Below are 23,191 nucleotides of genomic sequence, written 5' to 3' on the forward strand. Positions count from 1 at the left end.
CTGAGTCTTTCATCACTGTATCTACAACATCTAGCAGAGTGCCTGGCACATAATATATGTCAAATAAATGTTTGATAAAGCAATTTTAAGTATGCTATACTTAATGATAATGTGAATCTTGATTCAATCTGAAAACAGATTTATCCTTAAAGATAATTGTAGAAAACAGAGTCTAAGGTTTGCCTCCTCCCTACAGTCAAAGACCACATATCTTGACAGGGCATGTCTCCCCACAGAAAGGACATATCACAGACACACAGATAAAAAGTTAAACACCAATTCTACTCTATAGACTTTGGGTTTAATGTGACGCTTACTGCCACAGTGCTGATCCCGCTGAAATGACCATACTGGCAGAGTAGTGCTAATGGTGGCAATAATCCCTCTCCAACCTGGGGCTTGACTATGCCTCAGTTTCCCACTTAAATTCAGGAGCTAGGACAGGTGCCATTTCAGCCCCAAGCTCAAGTTAGAACACAGTCATCCTGGCTCACTAGGAGACTGGTAATTTAGACACTTATGAGGAGGTTCAGAGGATATAAAAGAGAAGTCTTAAAACACTTGGAAGAGGCTGAATGTCTACACAACTCTAAATTTGTGCTGATACTGAGGAAAAGAAAATAAGATATGCTATTACAAGGCGATGCACAAATTGTAGCATACATGTTATCTAATTAGTAGGGTATTCTGTAATTGTATTAAAATTTTTATGCTAAAGGTCTATGGTCATAGTTTTTGTTTTGGGGTGGCAAGGTTTCTAGAAAGCAAATTCAACATTTGTTGTTGCTATATGTTAATGTTTTCTGGAGGAATATCAGTCGGTAAACTCTATAACATCAATGTACTTATTCAATCCTTTGGGACAATAAATTGTGCAATATCCAGAGCTGTTCAGAATCTGATAAGAATATTTGATGGTGCAAGGTGAAGCAACTACTGACTAGCAACATATACACAACAGGCTAATAACAATTAGAACGATATTTGTTGGGCAGTGTAAAAAGATAAACTGGAGATTTAGGGGTTTGAGGCAAAGAAAACTTATACAAATGAACATAAGAAATTTTGGTGACCCTTTGTCCTTGTGTTAATCAGTTCTGTTTTCCTATAACATGAGACCTTGGGAAGCAGAATTCCAGTGAACAAAATGTTGCTATATCCAGGGGGAAAACATGAGCACAAAAGCAAGCCATAGCCTAGACCTACAATGAAATTGGGACATGGTCTGTACCACTTGCCACTTTACCTGCAACCTTTCAGACCAGGTGAAACTGGTCCAAGAATGTATGCAAGGGACATGCACTTTGTACCTTAAATACTTTCAAACTCTAGCGAGTGCCATTTTTGTGTAGATCTAAAAGACCCATCTATTCTTTTTAATGTTTGTTTGAGAGGGAGTGAGTGCTAGAGTGTGAGTGCATGTGAGCGGGGGAGGGGAAGGGGGGCTGGGAGGGGAGGAGAGGGAAAGAGAAGAGAGGGGGAGAGAGGGAGAGGGGGAGAGAGATTGACAGAGAGAGAGAGAGAGAGAGAGAGAGAGAGAGAGAATCCCAAGCAGGCTTACACTGCCAGTACAGAGCCCATGAGGGGCTCGAACTCACAAACCTTGAGATCATGACCTGAGCAGAGATCAAGAGTCAGTAGCTTAATGGACTGAGCCACCCAAGTGCCTAAAAGCCCCAACTAAGTTGATATTTCAATGTTAGACTAAAATGTCCTTAGTTAAAAAAATGCAATAAGGCCTGAAAAGATGAGGTCCCTGGAAGGAAAGGACCGTGTCATTGTTTATCTTTAGCAATTCCCTTCTCACTCTTCTACTACCACAGCATCCAGTACAGTGCTGGTCATAAAGGGTATTCAAATTTTTGCTGAATTTGGAACTTTTTGTACGCATTCTCTTCAGGTATAGATTGTAATAGGGGGATTACATTGGAAAATTCATTAATCATTAAAATTAGGAACAACATTGTGTTTAGGGATAAGGTATTCATTTTGATCTGGCCATAAGAACCCAAGGGTACAAAAGTTACAGGTGTCCCATTAGTATTCTGTGAGGTATCTGGATTAGAGAAAAAGAGAATTTGGTACGCCTCTGCAGAAATTTTTGTATCATTTAGTATAAAAATTTCATAAATAAGAACAGTGTACTGGGAATATTAAATTTCCTCCTGTATGAAGTATTATAAAAGTTAACTTTTTTACTAAGGTCCACACACTAAATATAAAAACAAACATAAGGGGCGCCTGAGTGGCTCAGTCTGTTAAGCGTTGAGCTTCGGCTCAGGTCATGATCTCCTGGTTCTTGAGTTTGAGCCCCCTGACTCTGTGCTGACAGCTCAGAGCCTGGAGCCTGCTTTGGATTCTGTGTCTCCCCTTTTCTTTGCCCCTCCCCTGCTCATGCCTGTCTCTCTCTCTCTTAAAAATAAAATAAACATTAAAAAAAATTTTTTAATAAACATAAACCGGTCTTCCTTGCGATTTTATACTTTCACAATAAATTGTTTCTGAAAGTCAATAAGGAAAATAAATCTAGCCTGTAAAACTACACTTTGAAGTTACATTAGCTTGATATAAAAAGTACCACATTAGTACAAAGAAATATAACTAAAATGCTTGTTATCACAGTCAAAAACATTCTGTTCTTATCATGTGAGATAACTAGTTCCTTGACATTGACAATAGATACAGTTAAAGCCTGAGGCCAGTCTGAAAATGAGGCAGGAGGAGGGAAGGAAGGAGAAGCTATCAAGTGCATGGTAATCAGTGTTTTCCAAATTCTATTTCAGGTGTTAAGTATTTTAAGACAAAATGAGTTCTATAGATAAACAAATTTAGAAAATATTTCATTTAACAGTGTTGAATAGTGCTTCTTTAGCATATCAGAGGCCCTGAGAAGCCCTGCAGTGATATGCATTGTCAGTCTCCAAAAAAAAGTGCTATAGATGAGGGTGAGGAGGTGGTTAAAATATCCTTTAATGAACCAGGCTGTATACTTAGTGCTTTGTATCTTATCTGATTTATCCCTCACAATAACCTTATGAGGTAGGTACAGTTATTACCATCACCCCCCTCCCCCCACATTCTATAGACGAAAAAACTGAGTCTTCAAGAGGTTAGTTTGGCCAAGGTTATAAAGCTATTACACTACAGTGTTGGGATTCAAATCAAAATCCATCTGATTCCTAAATCCCCTCTCTTTATCACTGTGCCATCAAAAGGTCCACAGCCATTTCTATTGTTAGGGATGAACGTCTTGATTTTAAGGAGTTGTTGCTCCTTAAAATGAAAATGCACATGGAGAAGAACAAGATAGTTGTTTTAGTTTCTTGATTATGTGATTTCTCCCTGAATTTCTCAAAACCAGCCCAGAAAACCAGAAATTTGGATGGCATGGTTTTTTTCCCCACTTTTACATCTAAAACAATTACATATCTCAAAATGTAGTAGGGAACAGCTGTGATAACCAAAGGAGAAACAGCACGTTTAGTAATAAAAAATGTTAGCAAAAGATTCAAGAGAACTAACATTTGCTAAATGCCCACTCCATGTCAAACACTTTATTTACAACATCACAGAAAATGGGCATTATTATTCCACTTTTTATGAACAAGATAAATGAAGTCCAGGTTTCACAACTCACCCAAGATTACATATTTATTAGTTGGTAGAACTAAAATCAAGCTAAGCAGTCAGACTCAAGGACACCCATTCTTCCACTGTAATATGCTATCTCTCAATTTCAAATAGACCACATTCATCTTTGGTACAATATACTGAAATAAAATAGAGCAATCATGTAGCTTTCCTTATCATCAAAGAATAATCCGCTTGTCTTTAATTACATTACTCAAGGTAAATCAATATGCTCCTCTTCATCAGTTCAACCAAAAGGCATCAGTCAAATAGGAACAGCAAAAAGGGTTGGAGGTTGGGGGATTAGGGTAAGGGAGGTGACTGGTGAGCTGGCACTAGCCAGTTTTGGTCTCTCTTAAACATCCTGTCCTCTTGCCAAAATGAAATGATGGTGGTGGAAAACAGGAATTTTCAATACCATTACAACTCAAATCATTTTGGGGCGATGTTAAATATAGGTTGCTCATAGATCTATGAATGACAACTGCGATATAATCACATTTTCTAGCCTTCATTTCTAGCCTAAATGCCTGTTGAAATCCTCTACAATGAGAAAAGATGTACCAACTTGAAAATGTATTAATGGCTAACTGATTTACAAATCAGTTACGTTCTTAAAACTTTCACGAACATTACAAATGCTATTAAAATAAGCCAACTTCTGAGATCACCATAGGTTAGGAAAACAAAATGCAGAGTCCTCAAGGTGAAACACACAGAAAAGGTGAGGTAAAGCTTGAATCAACATTACAAAGACACTAAATAAGCAGAGAAAATTCTAAACCAGCATAATCAGGAATAATATAATAAAGTATATTTCACCAGGCTATCATTATGAACAAAAGCTACAAAGGTAAACCCTAGTGGGTTGTGTTTCACCTCTTCACTTGTAAGTCAGCTGTTGGGAAGTAAAGGCAGCATATTTTCCCATAGTAATGTGCTAAACAGTGTTTGGGTTCCCAAATGAGCCTACAAATGATTACATGTGAAAGGTGTTGAGAACTAAAAACTGCAAAGCAAATTATGAACTATTATTTAGCCCATATTTGTAATAAAACTTTTCAGGAAGCAGGATCACTGGAATAACTAAAGAAAAACAAACAAAAGCACTTCAAACTTATCTTAAATACCAGGACATAAGAAAATACATATATATTCAGGAGGATTACATGGCTAATGGGTGGTTTTTGTGGAGATTGTGGGAGTAAGTTATGGACACATTCAAGGTTGTTAAATACGAGAGCGCTGACCTGTTATGTTAAATTTCACTTCAAAAGAAGTGGAACCCCACAGAAAGAAGCTCAGATTTTTTAAAAAAGAACATGGGGCTCCAAGAGGGTGTGAGGGTATGTGTGTAACATTATCTAAGGTAAAATTAATCATGCTATGAAAGGCAGGGGAAGAGGGTGGAAACGTAGGATACAAAATCTGCTCTCAGAAGGAAAGAAGTGGTGCAGAAGGCACCCCTGAATAGGAGTTTCTGTGCAAACTGCCAACTGGTAGTTTTGTATAGTGGGCTATCATTTCAAGGGACATGCTAATTTTAAAAACAAGTAATTCGATTTTAATGATGTCTTAAATATCATCTTGATTGAGCTTGTATGTTCTGCATATCATTAATAAGGTGTAAGATAAGAATATTATGATTCTCCTCTGCCCTTACTGTAACAAATTTTCCTCTTTCCTAGAATGACAAAAACTACTGTCATCAAATGAACCCAGTGTGTCATAAATGAAAATTGCCAATATATTTGATTCTTCATACAAAGCTGTTAAACTTAGCACTATTAAGTACTGACAAGAACAGATATTGAAGGGGGCAAGTGAGGGGAAGCAGGATTCTAATGGGAAATAAGCAAAAATACCAAGAAAGGTAAGAGGTGGGTATGTGCGTAAGGGGGGAAAGAAAACATATGTAAATAGTGATATGAAGGGTAAAGAGAAATTTTTCACATTAAAATAGGAAAAAATTAGTCTTTAAGGTTCTTTAGTGTTCAAGGTTCATTTTACATATGAAGAAACCAATTAGTGTTAACAAGAAAGGACGACATTAACAATCATACAGGTTAGATATATTCAAAAGGCCAAAACAATTCTTTAAATTCTCCTAATAGTCTGTAAATCATTTCTATTATCAGATATGATTTGTTCCTGTTGTTGCTATAGTCACATTATTAATGCTTCAAGATTTATCAATGGTATAGGAATATTTTGGGTTTTTAAAAAATAACAGGGGCGCCTGAATGGCTCAGTCGGTTAAATGTCCAACATGGTGCAGTCAGTTAAATGTCCAACTTAGGCTCAGGTCATGATCTCACAGTTCGTGAGTGCAAGCCCCACATCGGGCTGTGTGCTGACAGTTCAGATCCTGGAGCCTGCTTCAGATTCTGTGTCTCCCTCTCTCTCTGCCCCTCCTCCTCTCATACTCTGTCTCTGTCAAAAAATAAATAAACATACAAAAAATTTTTTTTAAATAATGGATTTTTTTTCTAATTACAAGTATAAAACATACTAATTATAGGAAATTCAGAAAATACAGAAAAACATAATGAAAAGAACAATAATCACCCATAATTTTACCAACCAGAAATAACCAACGTTAACATTTTGGTGTATTTTCTTCTTAAAAGCTAAGACTTTTTATTAGTTGAAGGCAGCATTTAATTAACTAAGCTACTTCAACATTTTATCTGAAATGATAAATGTCTTGAGAAACACACACATCAACAAGGGAGTTCTAGACCATCTTATTTCAAAAAAGCAGAAATAAATAGGGTTAACTCAAAATCACTGATTTGTATCTAACTTGAGCATTCAAGCGTGAAAACCAAGTAAATCACGACTAGGTCCTGATCCTAACAGCCTCCATGAAGTCAGGCATGAATCACCAAACTTTCTTTTCAAAAGAAATGAATACTATAATAAGTCTATGGGTAAATTCAAGCAGCAAGTATATGCCATGATATATAGAAAGACATGCACATGCAGCTGAAAGAGAAAAAAGAACAGGAAATACAATAATAACAAAGAGCCCTTGTACTCTGCTTTGCTCATAGGGCTCCAAAGTGGGTGTTCACAGCAAAATGTAGCAACTCTGAACTGGCTTGGTAACTGCATCAAAAAGTGCATGTACTCTGTGCTTGGAAATAACTCCCTACACTATATAGCTGAGGAGCGTCACAGTTAACTAGCTCCGGAGCAGTGAAAGCATTTCTGTGGGTGACAAAGTTCCTACCACATGCTGCAAGAGGTCACTCCCTGAAGAGACAAAGTTCAAAAATTCTTCATCTTGGGGTGTGAGGTAGTCTTCTAGGGTTCTGGTACTGTTCTGTTTCTTGATCTAGGCTCTGGCTACACAGGCATGTTTACTTTGGGAAAATTCACTGAGCTATATACTAATGATTTCTGTACCTCATTGGTATGTATGTTATACTTCAACAAAATTTACATATACAAAAAATTCTTTGTCCCTAAGATAATATTTGTGGTACCCTATCAAGTAAACTCTGGGGAAAACCCCAACCAATAATTGACAGTTCAGTGGTCGTCATGAAAACGAAAAGCGATCTTAGCCAATGAGGTGCTACTTCACCAAGCAACAAGGAAATTAATTAGGTGCAAAACTCATTTGTGACAAAGACATCACCGATAGGAATATTATGGGGAGAAGAGAAACTAAAGGTACAAATGGTGATCAAACCTTTCAAAAGACCAAGTACACAATAGGTAATGCATATGGGTTAGACCAGATCACGTTTATGGCCAGAAGTTTATATATTTACATAAATCTCTATAGAGCATATTTTTGCTTAAAAAAAATTTTTTAACATTTATTCATTTTTGAGAGACAGAGAGTGACAAAGCGTGAGTGGGAGAGGGACAGAGAGAGAGAGGGAGACATAGAATCCGAAGCAGGCTCTAGGCTCTGAGCTGTCAGCACACAGCCTGATGCGGGGCTTGAACCCATGGACTGCAAGATCATGACCTGAGCTGAAGTCCGATGTTTAACAGACTGAGCCACCCAGGCACCCCATTTTTTAAATGTACCATTCATAATCCTCCCTGTCACCATTTCAGCACTTCCTTTCTGCCAGTTAATGAAAGAGAAGCTCTATCCCTACCCCCCTCAAAACTTACCCCATTCAACTAGTAAGGGAATCCTCTATTTTTAATTACATAGGGAAATGCTTACAATAACAAGCTGGATACAAAACTGTACATACAATATATAATTATAATTCTTTAAATATATATACAGAGCAAAAGAAGAAAATGACAACAAAAATACCCCAAAATGATAAAATGCTTCTATCTATGGATTTTTATATTTTCCTTTAAATTTTATTTTCTTAATACATTAATACTCATAAAAAATAACCATTATGATACAAGTAGGGTATAAAACCCTATCTACACATGAAAAAGAAACATGAAGGAATATTAATGGTATTGTGGAATTATGCATAGTTTTTTAAAAAATTTTTTAGCGTTTATTTATTATTGAGAGACAGAAAGAGACAGAACATGAGCAGGGGAGGCGCAGAGAGAGAGGGAGACACAGAATACAAAGCAGGCTTCAGGCTCTGAGCTGTCAGCACAGAGCCCGACATGGGGCTCGAACCCACCAACTGTGAGATCATGACCTGAGCTGAAGTCAGATGCTTAACAGATTGAGCCACCCAGGTGCCCCAGGAATTATCCATAGTTTTTAGTTTTATAATTTTCTGTGTTTTCCAAGTTTTCTTCAAGAAGTAGGATTAACTTCATAATCAGAAATAACAGAAAATGTCTTTGATACTCTCCTCTGTTTATTACATTTAAGGCTGGGAACAGATTAAATATGGCATTCTGTAGGAGATAACGCATCTTCCAGGGACTGAGGGGGGCATGCAGTTCTTTATGTGCTTAGAAAAACAATTTCTGAGGTGCCTGGCTGACTAAGTCGGAGAACATGTGACTTTTGATCTTGGGTTGTGAGTTTGAGCCCCACATTCAGTGCAGATTACTTAAAAATAAAATCTTAAAAAAATAATTTGCTGATCAAGCTATTTTTTAAAGGTTTTTATGTAATGGAATTCCACATATCACAACAAATTCAGTGGAAGCATTTTAAGTGGAGACATAAATTGAATGCTCGTGTAAATCAAGCTTTTAAAACAAAACAAAACAAAAAAACAGAACAGGGAAAGTTCAATGTAAATACTCATTCTCACTATCTCTTTGTTACATAGGTCATTTTGCCATTAAAAACACATAAACCATACTTATGACCCAAGCTCAGCAACCTGGAGAGTGAGGATGGACAACCAGAACAGATGACGGGGTGTGTGGAATCCAATGACGAGAGCAGAAGTTGCAACTTTCTGTTGTATTTCCATAAAATCAATCTCTAACAATTTTTATGGAATAATGGAATACAGAACAATGAAATCATTACTTGTTCACTGTCTTTTCCTTTAAAATGCAGAATGTTTGTATTCATAACTCTCTCTCAAGGTGCTTGGAACAGAGTAGGCACTCAGTAAACACACACTGTGTGAATAAACTAGTGAAGGCATAAAAAAATAAAAAATGAATAAAAACCCATTAACTGGCCCATGATGGTGATTACCATAGAAATTAAGGAGCCTGCAATCTGGAAGAATTTGTACACTCTTATTCCTCCTAATTTACCTTAATTATTTTGTATATTCAGGTAAGAAGCATAGTATGCACACAATATATCCTTGATAAATGCTCAATGAATTGGATTTCAATCCCCTTCCCCACTAGATACTTTTCTAGTGAATCTTATGACCCTCTGGCATTCTTTTCATTCTTGGGTATTTTTTTTTTTCATTCTTGGGTATTTAAGGCAACTCAACAAGCATTTTCAGAGCACACACAGTGCAAAGGTTCCCATGAGGAATATGAAAATAAAATATTAAAATAAGTACAATCCAGTAGGAAGGTAAAACATATAAACACATAACTACCTGTAAAATGCAAAAAGTACTATAAGACACGGAATGCCATGGGAGCTAAAACAAAAGGATTATTTTGTTTTTGGTGTGGACTCTGGTGAGAAGAGTAAAGGAAGGAATTGACAAAGGCTTCAAAGATGAGACATTTGTGTTGGGTTTTGAAGGATGGGTAAGTTTTTGGCAAGCAGAGCTGGGAAAAAAAGGGTATAGAGGCAAAAGAGAAGTACAAACAAAGGAATGATAATGGGAAAGGACAGAGGGCATTTAGGGATCAACATGAGAGAAGAGGTACATAAAGCTTTGAAAGTATGTTGGGACCAGATTAAGAGTCTTGTATCCCATGCTGGGAAATGGAGTGTAAAATTTGTAAGCAATGGCTTTTCACACAATGGCATAGATGTGATCAGAGCTGTGTTCCAGAGGCAATGTGGAAGATCTGGAAGGAAGAAACAACCGATCAGTGGCAGGGAGAACAATTAGGAAGCTAAGCATTTGTTCCTATGAGAAGACACAGGAACTAAAAGCAGGGTAATAACAGTTGCAAGGGAGAATGGGGCATATGTGAGATTTAAAGTGATAGAATCAATTGGATGTGGCATGTACTAGAGGCAAGGGTGGTGGTGGCCCGGGTGTGAACACCAGGAAGAAGAGGTGTTAGATGAATGAATTAATAAAACAACCAAAATGAAACAAAAGAGAGGTAAGAGAAGTAAAAGACAGCTTGGGAGAATTTCGGAGCAGTGGTCAACAGTGTTAAATATGGTACAGCAGAAATATCAAAAAGGAGTTATCTAGAAATGGATTTTGAAATGGTTCTTTACATTGGTAAACCATCACCACCCAGTCTCTTCTCATCCTCTTTTGAACCTCTCTATTGAAAAAAGGTTCTCTTCAAAGTCAACATCGTAGGAAAAAAGCAGAATAAAAATTAAATGTCAAGTGGTTGAGAAGGGATTGGGTGGTGATAAATCAGTATAAAATATTATCTTGAAGTCCTTTGTGAATGAAAAGATTGGTAGCTTGAGGGAGAAATAGTTATTTGAAAAAAGAATGACAAACACAGGTGGGCCCAAAGATGACTTTCTTGTGAAGAATTCAAGTCTACTCACCCTATTCCTAAAGTGTGAAAGTTAGGATTTCAAGTAATGTGGATTTAGTACTCTAGGCTATTCATTTGCAAAGTATGTACTACAAACATCAGGTTCCATTTTTGTTTTCTAAAATACATTTATTTAACTATCTTGATCGTGATAAAAAAATATTTCAGGAGCTTCCTTATATGCCAGGCACTGTGTTAAATACTATATTTGTATTATCTCATTTAATCCCAGCAACTTTATGAGGAAAGTGTATTATTACGACCATCCTAAACAGGAGAAAACAGGCACATAGAAAAGTAAAATAACTGGCCTAAGATTTTTAAAATACAGAAAGTCCCTGACTTAATAATGGATCGACTCAATGGCTGTATCAAAGCAAAACACATTCAGTAGAAACTTTGGATTTGGAATGTTGATCTTTTCTGGGGCTAGCAATATGCAGTAGTGAGGCCAGCAGTGATGCTGGGCAGCGGCAGCGACCTGGCACTCCCAGCCAGCCATGCGGTTGTGAGGGTAAACAATCTACATTTACATCCATTCTGTACCCTACAACTATTCTGTTTTTCACTTTCTGTATAGTATTCAACCAATTACATGAGATAGCCACATTTTATTATAAAACAGACTTGGTGTTAGATGCCTTTGCCCAACTGTAGGCTAAGGGAGGTGTTCTAAGCATGTTTAAGGTAGGCTACACTAAACTATGATGTTTGGTAGGTTAGGTGTATTAAGTTCATTTTTGACTTACTGATATTTTCAATTTACGATGGGGTAATCAGAGGTGTAACCCCATCCTAAATTGACCAAAATCTGACCAAAAATCTGAAGTAAGTGGCAGAGCCCAACCTGTTAATATGTTCTATTTCTTTCAACAATGTATACAAGCAACTGTTTTATACATCTCATTGGAGACCACCAAATCATTAACTTAAACTGCTTGGTTCATTCACTTTTTTACAACCCTCAGGAATAACACTTACCCTGTCATGCCTTGGAATATGTTTCAAGTTCCCTTAAATGTGTCATGGATTATGAAGGTTGTAGCACTGCTCAGGTCTTTCAATTAATTCATGCCTGCACATGTTTACTCGAAGAAAATTGTACAAGCAGGTACCTACAGCACTTCAACCCGTGGGCTGTGCTCAATTAGATAGCATGCAAGGTTCAGGCCCATCTGCCCAGCAAAAGCAGAACAGTCAGTTGCACAATAACATGTGTAACGTGTCTCATCATGATAATCCTACATTTTACATGGCTTTAGTGCTTACTCTAAGTTTTGGCTGCTTATCTCATTTTCATATTTAAGATAAGATATATGAATAGTGATTAGCCTTGGAAACAAAAATTTTCTCCTAATTCCCTTCCAGGACTCTGGATCAACGTGATTGAAAAATATCCAGAGACTGTAAGACAAGCTGTTAATAAACATCTATCACTTGCAATTATTTATCTGTGTAAATCAGGATTTTTCTGGATACTTTGCAACCCAAAACAATAGACAGAAATAAACTGCATGGGTTGATGCAAGGCTATGACTACCTTTTGTGAAATTTCGGTATACATAAAAACAGCCTCATTTTCCTGACTGATTGCTCTTTATATAGTGGAGTTCCTCTACAATAAACAAAAGTGTTAAAGCAACTGCTCTAAACCAGTTAGTTCTGTTACTTGAAACAAATGGGTCTTCATGTTCCCAGGACTGTGATAGGGGAGAGTATGGATGTTCATCCTAAATTCAAAAGGCAAACAATTCAAGCACTCCTGTGAGAATGGCTAAAGAGAGGTTTCATAAACAAAGACAACAGCAATGGCTTTTCCACATTTGGTGTCCCTTGGGTAATTCAAGACAATACATACTGAGTTAATCAACATTTAAACCTCAGTCCTACCTCTTTGCCACTAAGATCCCAGATAAGTCATTTCTGACCAGAGATTACAATGAACCCTAGCCTAGGCTAACTCTCAAGAATGAGCAAAGCAAACAATACAAAACTTTGGGAGCAAATATTCAACAACACACGTGCATGAAATGCAAAGTGATTTTGTCCCCTGTGTTGAAAAGAAGTTTCTCGACGCATTCGTGGAAGAAATGTGATTCTATACTTCAAGTAACTAGCTAGCTTTTTATGGCTAGTTAGCCTAGTGGTAAAATTTTCTGTAGTTATCATCTCAGTAGTAAAATTTTTAAGTCTCAAAATACCTTTCTGAGTGTCACTTAATTAAGTGCTCAATATTTAGGCATTTCTAGACAGTATCTTGAAATAAAACAGCCATGATTCTATTTAAACTGACAGCTGCATAAGCATCTATTTGTATGTTTTCTGCATCTTGCTGGCTTTAACCTACTGTAATAACCAACTTTAATTGAGTGTGATTATTATCTGCTAGGTAGTTTACATATATTATCCTTAATCCTAGCAACGTAGGGGCACCTGGGTGGCTCAGTCGGTAAAGCATCCAACTTCGGCTCAGGTCACGACCTCATGTTTCCTGGGTTCAAGCCCCGCACCAGGCTCTGTGCTGACAGCTCAGACCCTGGAGCCTGCTTCAGATTCTGTGTCTCCTTTGCTCTCTGCCCCTCCCCCACTCGCACTCTGTCTCCCTCTCTCTCAAAAATCAATACACATTAAAAAAGGTTTTTAAATTACAAAAAAAAGAAGAAAACAATCCCAGCAACATAAGTATCTCCATCTTACAGATGCAGAAACTGAGACTCAGTAAAGTTATAGAACCTGATCAAGGGTACAAAGCTATTGTGTGGTAAATCCAGAATTTGACACCCGTTCTTGACTATGATGCCTGTGCTTTTTGTAGTACACCATATTGTCTCTGAATAGCATATAAGTAAGATGTATGTAGACTGCTTGGCACTTAGTGGGAGCTCAACAAAAATTAATTTTAGTGTCCCTTAAAACTATCAGATAAATATAAGCTTACATCCTTAACAGAAAGTAGGATAAAAGTGATCTAAATAGGAACTGTCTTATTAAAGAGTACTCAATTTCAAATCATTCACGCAAACGAATCTCATTTGGAGGAGACAAAGTTAAACTTTTGCATTTAGATAGCCAATTGAAACGTAAGGACTTTAAAATTTACCAAATCCTTATTCTTCATTTTTATTAGACTTTAAAACATAATTTCATTCTAATCAATGACTTATCAACCAGGAGAGATACACTTGCTCCTTTAATCAATATTAAAATCTAAGAATCGCAGCATTTTAGAGCTGGAAGGGATCTTAAAAGTTCATCTCCTTCGCTTTTGTCTCTGCACACTCTGCCAATTTGGCCTCCACCTCCTAACTCTATACTATCATTTGGCTAGTGAGTAACTTGTACAAGGTCACAAAGCTGCTAGGGGCAAAGAAGGGACTAAAAGAACTCGCATCTCCTGAGTTCCAGTTCAGTGCTCTTTCCATTTTACCACCCAACCCATGCAAGTGCTCTCTAGGGAGGGCCAAACCCACCGCTTTAAGAAAAACACAAAACCTCTAGTACTGAAATAAGCAGATTCATCTCTCCAGTGACTCCTTAAAAGGCTAATCCTATCAGCTAGCCTTTACTGAAAAGGATGGTGTATTAAAACTCTTTACAGGCGTTAGTTCATTTCATCCTCAAGGCAAACCTGTGGGAGTAGTTTTTCTCAGTTCTTTCCCTTTTGATTGATGAGGGAACACAGACTCGAAAGACTTCAAATAAGTTGCCCAAGGTCACAGGACTAGTTAGCAATGGAGCTGGAATTTAACCAAGGTCTGACTTGGGGCCCAGCTCTCGAACAACTATGATATACTGCTATTATGTGTCTCTTCCTTTTTCTCCATTTTTTTTTCTCTTTGTCCTTTGGGGCTTCGGATCATACATACACTGTCACTACCTAATCACAAATAGGGAGAAGGTTTCTGGAAGAATCACCCAACAGGGAAAAACTGTAACCCACACCATCTCCACAAATTGAAGACCCACCTGGACTATTTTTCCCAAAGTCTAGGCCTTTGCTATCCTCATCCACAAAGCTTTTTTTTTTTTTTTTTTTTTTTTTCAGTAACATTAATCACCTGTTTGGCCACTCAATAACCGAAATCGGATGTTTCAAAGGCAAACGAAAGCACTGATACCAACAGTCGCTTGGGACCCGAGACCCCGGGGCAGAGAAGAGCCCCTAAACTAGGCAGTTTCCACCCAAACTGCAATGAGGTTAACAGGGCACAGTAACACAATCTCGTGTACTTGATACTAGGAAACAGGGAGAGAAAAACTGGGAGAGAGGAGGGCAAAACCTGCCTCGGGCCTGAGGCTGTTAAACAGGAAAAAGAATGAGGAAGGGATTTCCAGGCCGCCTGCACTCCAGTCATTTCAAAGCCAATGCCCACCACCAAAGCAGCCAACGCAAGGCACCCTTGGTGGAACACCAGGAAAAGGCGACCCAAGGAGCCCAAACAGTCCTTCTCGACTTGCCAGCCTACGCACTCCGTTGGTCTTACCCTTTTCCACCAGACAGGCACATTCTGAAGGATTTTTTCGCCCCACTCCCCACGCAGGGTGAGATCTCGGGAAGGAGAAGACCCTGCCTCACTTGGTAGGGACAGAAAGGGCACTCGTTTTCCCGGCGATGCAAGGGGATAGGGGAAAGACAGCAACGAGCAAAATAAGAGGAAAAAAAAAAAAACTGGCCTCGGAGGGGGGTTGATGGGGCGCAATGTAGTAGCTGCACTCACCCGGGTGAGACATGGGGATGACCTCATTGCGGGTCCCCGGGAAGTTGAAGATGACGGCTCCAGACGCCCCTCTCTCGTAAGCCAGGTGGATCTTGTCTGCGAAGGTGCAGCCCCCGCCACGCTGGATGAGGGCCAACCAAGAGACCTGCACGGCGCTTCCCCAGTCCCCCGGGACCGTGGGCACCGTGAAATTCGTGTGCGGGTTACAGGCGTTGAGCGCCCCCGGCCCGTCGGGCGGCACCAGGACCCCGGCCACGGGCTCGAGCGGCGAATCCTGGCCGTACACGCCCTCCTCGCTCAGCTCCCACACCGTGCGGTTCACTCCGGTGTGCGGAACCCGCCAGGACACGTTGAGGTACGCGGTCCACACAGCCTCGGCCCCCCGGGAGCCGGGGGCTTGGGGACTCAGAGCAAGCAGGAAGCACCACGCCAGCAATCGGGAAAAGCCGCAGCCACCGCGGCACAAGACCCCGGCCCCGGGCGGCAGCCCCATGGCGCGCGCGCTATGCGGTTCCCGAGGGTCCCCTGGCACGCGCCCTCCTGGCTCTCGGCGGGACCCGGCCGGGCCCAGGTGCGCGCCAGGTGGGAAGGAGGCGGAGAGGGGCCGGCGCGCGCCGGAGCTAGGTGGGAGCCGCGAGGCACGTAGCGTCGGCGAAGGGGCTGCAGCAGATGCAGCTCTTCGCAGCTCCGGTCCTCGCAGCTACTGCTGCGGCCGCGTCGGGCTCTGGGGCTTTAGCTGGAAGCTCCGCCCAGAGGACTGGGGGTAGAGGTGGCTGGGAGGGAGGAAAGGACACTGCGGGATCCGCCTCTTAAAAGGGTAACAGGATGGGCAGGCTAGTTAGAGTAGGCTCTGAGGCTGTGTGGCCAGGTGTGTCGCGTCGCGTTCTAAAAAATGGACAGGCCAGGAACTATATACCATCTGCGACCGTAAAAGCTCTCCAGTAGGATCCGAGCCCGTTTGGGGTTGCAAGAATAGCTTTTTCGCTCCAAACATTTGCCTAAAGGCCTTTTCTGGCTTAAGGTGCCAGAATGTGAAAGTACTAGAAAGCGCGAATCAGAAGGGTCTGAGTTGTAGTCAAGGGAATTCGGGTGGGTGGGTGGTGTCCGGAGAGGGGGCAGGCAGGCTGTTTATTGATTCTCTAGAGGGGGATGGACAGGAAAAGCGCATTGTTACTTTTTTTTTTTTTTTAAAGCTTTCTCCTTTCTTGCTCCAGACAAGCGTCATACTGGGTATTTCCTTCTGACGCTTACCTCGTGCTAAATAGACTGCATCAGAAGCCCCTTCTGAAAGTAATCTTAGTCCTCAGAAAAGAATTACCGTTTTCACACACATCAAAACTAAATCTCTTCTCTCGTCTTCCACAAACAGGTTTACTCGAATCTATACATCTGCGCCATTCCTGACCTTAGCTATATAATCTTTGCCCATTTACCGCCAACTGAAGGGAGCCTGACTCACCTTGGTGATTCATGCATGGCACTATTGCATTATTATTCCTCCTTACTTTAAGTGTACAATTTTTATCTGCCCTGTCAATTACTGCATTTAAGAGGTGCTTAAGAAATATGCATTGGACAAAAGTGAATTAATACACCTGTTGTATAACAGTTATGGATAACTTTTTACCTTGGGGAAGTTACTTCTCTGTGACTCAGTTTCCTCATCATCTGTAAAATGGGGATAGTAATATCACCTACCTCATAAAGTTGTTCAGACGATTAAATGGGTTCATACATGTAAAGCACTTAGAACAGTGCTTAGCACAGTGTAAAAAATATATCTGTTAAATACTATTATTAGTAAACAGGGTCAGGGACCCCATACCTTGTAAATAATCTTAAAGTTGTCACTTTGAGATAATAATCAGAGACAGTGATGTTCAGGATGTTCAGTTTTAGCTACATTTTCAGTTCAAAGAGACAATTCACTTTATCCAGCCCAGCATTTGTTAAATTCCCAGTCACACTCCCCTCCGTCCCTGGACCAACATTTACTTAATCAATATTATTCCCAAAGATTAAGCAATGGGACAATTTTTCACTTGATACTCTCATGGCTTGAGACAAACCTAAGGGAAAATTCACACCATAACTAAACAGCACTAGAATCCAAATTAAATGGGCAAATCTGTGAAACATGAACCCTATTATACTAAAAGGAACATAAGAGATCAAAGTGGGTATGTGAGGCCAACAGCATGACACCCCCAACTACGGATGATGTTTATCTCTGAGATAAAAATTACCTACAGAAAAAGGAAAGGGTAGGATCGACCATCTCTAAGAAAGTACAATTCTAGAAATTGTCTGAATTTGTTGAAGAACACACAAAATTCAATAACGATTACCTGTGTGGCAATCGACTATGTCGTACTTTAAAGAAACAATGTATTTAAAATTAAAAAGATCTTTGGGGCACCTGGGTGGCTCAGTGGGTTAAGCATTGGACTTTGGCTCAGGTCATGATCTCATGATTGGTGAGTTCCAGCCATGATTGGTGAGCTTCGGATTCTGTGTCTCCCTCTCCTTCTGTTTATCCCATGCTAGCACTCTGTCTCTCTCTCTCTCTCAAAAATAAATAAAGATTAAAAAAAATAAAGAGATCTTTTATAAGGCATCTACAAAAATGAAGTTTGGAGAGACATTTGTTAATATTCATTCTTAAACAAGTATTTCTTGCACATCTACTATATGCCAGCCCTCAACTAAGCACTGGGGTAAAAAGGAAAAAAAGCAAATAAGACATTAACTCTGCTCTCAAAAAATTCATAAATTAGTTTCAATGGGACAAACAAGCAAACTTGTTATTGCAGTATAGAGAGCTATATGTGTATAGTGTGAGTGCTGTGACAGAGGTGTGCACAGGGCAGTAACGGGTAATAGAGAAGAGGAACCTAACCCAGGCTGGGAAGTAAGGAAAAGCTGCCCACAGGAGGTGACACCTGTCCGTGCTGAGTTTGAGAGGGTTAGCCTTCCTAGGCAGAAAACAATACAAGGGAATGCGCTGAGGCATGAAACTGAAAATGTTGGGAGACAAAAAGTACTACAGGCTCTATAAACACAAAATGGTTGGAACCTAAGAGTACAAGACACAAAGTTCTATGGGTGCACAGAGGTCAGTTCTCGAGAGTCCTTTCATCAAAGCTGGGGAGTTTGGACTTTATCCAAAAGCAGGGAGTAATACAATCAGGGTTTACACATGGAGTAATATAATCAGCTCTGAATTTTAGAGATCATTATGGCTCCTCTGTGGATAATAGGCTGGAGGGGACAAGATGAGAAGCAGTGGGCCAAGATAGAAGATTTTCAGGAGTGCTCCAGGTGAGAGAAGAAGCTGGCCCAAGCTAGACAGGTAGCAGAGATAAAGAGAGGTGGACAGATTGGAAACTTATGTTGGAGGATGAAAGAGAGGGAAGAGTTAGGGTTTGCTCTGAGGTTTTTGGTTTGGAAGACTGGATGACGTTCAGTCAGGAGGAGGGCTTTATTTATTTTTTTAAAGTTTATTTATTTTGAGAGAGAAAAAAAGAGAGCACGAATGGGGGAGGGGTGGACAGAGAGAGAGAGAGAGAGAGAGAGAGAGAGAATCCCAAGCAGGCTCCACAGGGTCAGTGCAGAGCCCAAAGCGGGGCTCAAACTCACGAACCATTGAGATCATGGCCTGAGCCAAAGTCGGAAGCTTAAACAGACTGAGCCACCCAGGCACCCCAGAGGAGGGGTGTAAATGGGCAGAAGCGGGTGGAAGAGAGATGAGCTCAGTATAGATAGGTTGATTTTGAGTTGCCTATGATGTAACTAGGTAGAACCCTCCGGTGGGCAGTTGGATTTTGTGATTATTGAACACCTACCAAGTGCAAGCCACTGGAGAGGCATAGGTATACAGAGACAAAAAAAAAAGTCCCTACCCTCAATGAGTTCACAGTTTAGTAGGAAAGTCAGGGAGGTAGACAATAACAGTACACTTTAATAACTGTTATGACTGAGAAAAACATAGGGTGCTATGGCAACATGGGTGTGGCTGAGTCTTTAAGAACAAATAGAGTTAATCAAGCAAAAGGGAGTAAGGATATTCAGGCATAGGCAATAATATATTACATGAAAACACCAGGAGCATTCAAGGAACTAACATTAAATAGTTAAGTATGGCTGGGATGCAAGTTGCAAAGGGAGAGCCAGGGAAAGTGAAGCTGGACAAGTAGGCTGTGCCAGAATATGAAGAGTTTAGAAAATTGTGTTAAAGAGTATGGATTCAACACATATGTACATACAGGCACACACACACCTACATAAAGTACATATGGCAAAATGATAGCAATTGTTGAGTCTAGATGGTGGGTCTATAGGTGCTCACTGTACTATTTTTTTCAACTTCTATTTTTTAATTTTTAATTTTTTTATTTTTAGAGACAGCATGCATGAGTGGTTGAGAGGGGCAGAGGGAGAGAGCTAGAATCTTTTTTTTTAATGTTTATTTATTTTTGAGAGAGAGATTGCAAGCATCAGCAGAGAAGAGGCAGAGAGAGAGGGAGACAGAGCATCCAAAGCAAGCTCTGTGCTGATAGCAGAGAGCCTGATGTGGGGCTCAAACCCATGAACTGTGAGATCATAACCTGAGCTGAAGTTGGATGCTTAACCAACCGAGCCACCCAGACTCCCGAGAGAGAGAGACAGAGAGAGAGAGACACAGAGAGAGAGAGAGAAGAATCTTAAGCAGGCTCCATGCTCAGCGTGGAACTCGACACAGGGCTTGACCCCAGGACCCTGGAACCATGACCTGAGCCAAAGTCAAGAGTTGGACACTCAACCAGCTGAATCACCCAGGTGCCCCTTGTCTCTATGTTTTAAGCATTTTGTAATGATGTTTTAAACTGTGAATTTATATTGAAGTCAGTGGAACAAATAAATGATTACTATCATACCTAGGCTCAAAGAGATCATCTGAATTGTATGAAGACAAGACAGGAGGCAGAAAGACTAGTGAGGAAGCTAACATCCGCAGCACTATTCTGGAGGTCTAGCCCAGTTGTGGAGATGGAGATATCACACTATTATAGCTTAAAGACATGTAACTGTTAAAATCATCCTATGAACTCTCCCCTTGCTACGAGTCCATCCTCATCAAGCAACCTTCTTATTATCAGCTAGCTCCCCATGTAAATATGCCTATAGGGAGATAATGCACTGATCAGCAAACACTAGTATCTGGTCCGCTTGGAAGTTATACTTCTCATTATAAATTAATCAGTTGGCATTCTGGCATGGATATTGGTCTCTTGTGAATTTGGTTAAATATGAGTCAGTCCCCAAGAGCCCAGTCTCTAGTTATACTACCAATCAAATCTCAAAACCTACAAAGCTAAGAACCAGACCGCATATCATGACTGCATCAAAGTCCTTCCACTCTGTGGAGACTTGTCTGGGTAACTCTGTGGCTTTCCCCAATCATATCCCTCTGTCTGTGATTTCTTTTCAAACTGCAACAGAGCCTTGCTCCTATGGATAAGACCTGTTGATCAGGAGCATCAGCATCAGCAGGGAGCTTGTGAGAAATGAAGAATCTTGGGTCCCACTCCAGACCTGCTGAGTCAGAACCTACATTTTAACAAGATCCGCAGATGATTTGTACACATGCACACAAGTTTGAGAAGCCCTGGGGCAAACTAGGGTATTGCTGATGGGTAGCCAGCACCCAGGCTCTGCTTGAACACTCCCAGTGTCAGAGTTTACTACCTCACAGAGCATCGCATCCTGAATAGTACTACATTTTGCTTGTTGGAAAGTTCATGAAAGTGTAGTTTGACTTTGCTTCAGTCCTTCCACTTCCTCCCACCCAGCTCCTGCAAGCCCGAGTCCCTAGAGTTTCCTTGCTACTCATGGCTATATTGCCACTGCACCAGGACGTTTGCTTTGAGCAATTTTCCTGTACCAAACTTCACCTTATTCCCAACCCTCCAACCAAATGGACTAGCCATAGAAGTATTCCCTAGGGGTCCTACTGTCCGTAAGGCTAAATAACAGCTACTGCTCATTGAGCATTCACTATGTACTGTACATGCATTATCTCATTTAATTTTTTTAAAAATTTTTAATGTTTATTTTTAACACAGAGAGAGAGAGACAGAGCATGAGTGGGGGAGGGGCAGAGAGAGAGGGAGACACAGAATCTTAAAGCAGCTCCAGGCTCCGAGCTGTCAGCACAGAGCCTGACGCGGGGCTCGAACTCACAGACTGCGAGATCATGACCTGAGCTGAAGTCGGAAGCTCAATCGACTAAACCACCCAGGTGCCCCTATTATCTCATTTAATTTTCACAATCATCCACTATTATCCCCGTTTTCAGAAGAGGAGACCAGCTCAGAGAGAATTTACAACCTGCTTGAGGTCATATAACTAGTAACAGAATCAGGATTCCAATGCAGTCCTGACTCTAAGTGTTAATAGCTGATAATGACTCCGTATCTTCCTTTTGGAGAGTGGCTTTCGCACTTTAACATGGCCTTATACCAAAGTAAGTTCAAGTGAAATATTTCTCATATGCATTTCAGGCACTGTAACCAGTGAGGGAGACACACTTGGGCCAGGAACCTTTTGGGATTTCTCAAATCCTACCACAAAGGCTAACCCTGCTAAATATTTGTATCAGCAGTACTGAGCCAAAAGGTGCCTTGAGCAGTGTGCCATCAAAATAATGAACTAATAAGCAGAGAAGCATCATGCAGAAGCAACAGCAGGGCACCATTGTGACCAATTATGTTTCCAATCACCCTGAGTTTCTGCAGAGGTGCAGAGATGGACAACAGCATTCAGCCTTTAATATGTCTGCAAGAAATGAGACATCACATCTGGCTTCTTACCATTAAATAAATGGCAAAGCACCATCTGGGACAAATAGTGTCTTGACAACTAAGCAATGTCATGGCTACATGGCTCATAATATAGGTGTAGAAAATGTGTAGAGAGGGGATGGCAACAATTTTCTGCTCCAGGCAGCTGTTTTGTGGATAGCAAGAGGGAATTGATGGGGGTGTGGAGAGAGTGAGCAGCCAAACAAAGCAAAAAGCCCACAATGTGATGGTGCAGCATACTTTCAAATAACATCATTTCCGAGTGCAGGTAAACTTCAGTCAACTCAAGTGGGTATGCAACTATTAGAAAACAGGGGATTGTTGTTAAACCAAGCTTTCCTGCACTCAAAGACAGGACAGACTTTCAACGAAGGGATCTCCAAGAGTGAGTATGCTCTCTCTGAAACAGTCTTCTCACGACCATAACATTACTAGCTACCCCTTTTTAATTAAAAAAAAGTTTATTTCAGGCAAAAACCTCTTTGATCTTGGCCACAGCAACTTCTTACTCAATACGTCTCCAGAGGCAAGGGAAATAAAAGCAAAAATGAACTATTGGGACCTCATCAAAATAAAAAGCTTCTGCACAGAGAAGGAAACAATCAGCAAAACTAAAAGGCAACTGACAGAATGGGAGAAGATATTTGCAAATGACATATCAGATAAAGGGTTAGTATCCAAAATCTGTAAAGAACTTATCAAACTCAACACTCAAAAAACAATCCAGTGAAGAAATGGGCAAAAGACATGAACAGATACTTCTCCAAAGAAGACCTCCAGATGGCCAACTGACACATGAAAAGATGCTCAGCATCACTCATCATCAAGGAAATACAAATCAAAACCACAATGAGATACCACCTTACACCTGTCAGAATGGCTAACATTAACAACTCAGGCAACAACAGATGTTAGCAAGGATGCAGAGAAACAGGATCT

The 23,191-nt window shown here is 40.3% G+C and overlaps 1 protein-coding gene across 2 annotated transcripts in view; it reads right to left on the reverse strand.

Annotated features, from left to right (window-relative positions):
* Positions 1-23,191, reverse strand: part of RNF128 (ring finger protein 128) — a 112,795-nt gene that overhangs the window by 43,682 nt on the left and 45,922 nt on the right. Inside the window, exon 1 of one of the 2 annotated variants that reach the window (XM_019435692.2) lies at positions 15,411-16,145. The exons of the other annotated variant lie outside the window; for it this stretch is intronic. Coding sequence (XP_019291237.2) covers positions 15,411-15,903 — 493 coding nt within the window. The 5' untranslated portion in view covers positions 15,904-16,145. Of the gene's footprint in view, positions 1-15,410; positions 16,146-23,191 lie in introns of those variants that run through there. 2 annotated transcript variants of the gene reach the window in all.

Source organism: Panthera pardus, unplaced genomic scaffold (genome assembly GCF_024362965.1).
Source record: "Panthera pardus isolate Hobbes unplaced genomic scaffold, ASM2436296v1 HiC_scaffold_27, whole genome shotgun sequence".
Taxonomy (NCBI): domain Eukaryota; kingdom Metazoa; phylum Chordata; class Mammalia; order Carnivora; family Felidae; genus Panthera; species Panthera pardus.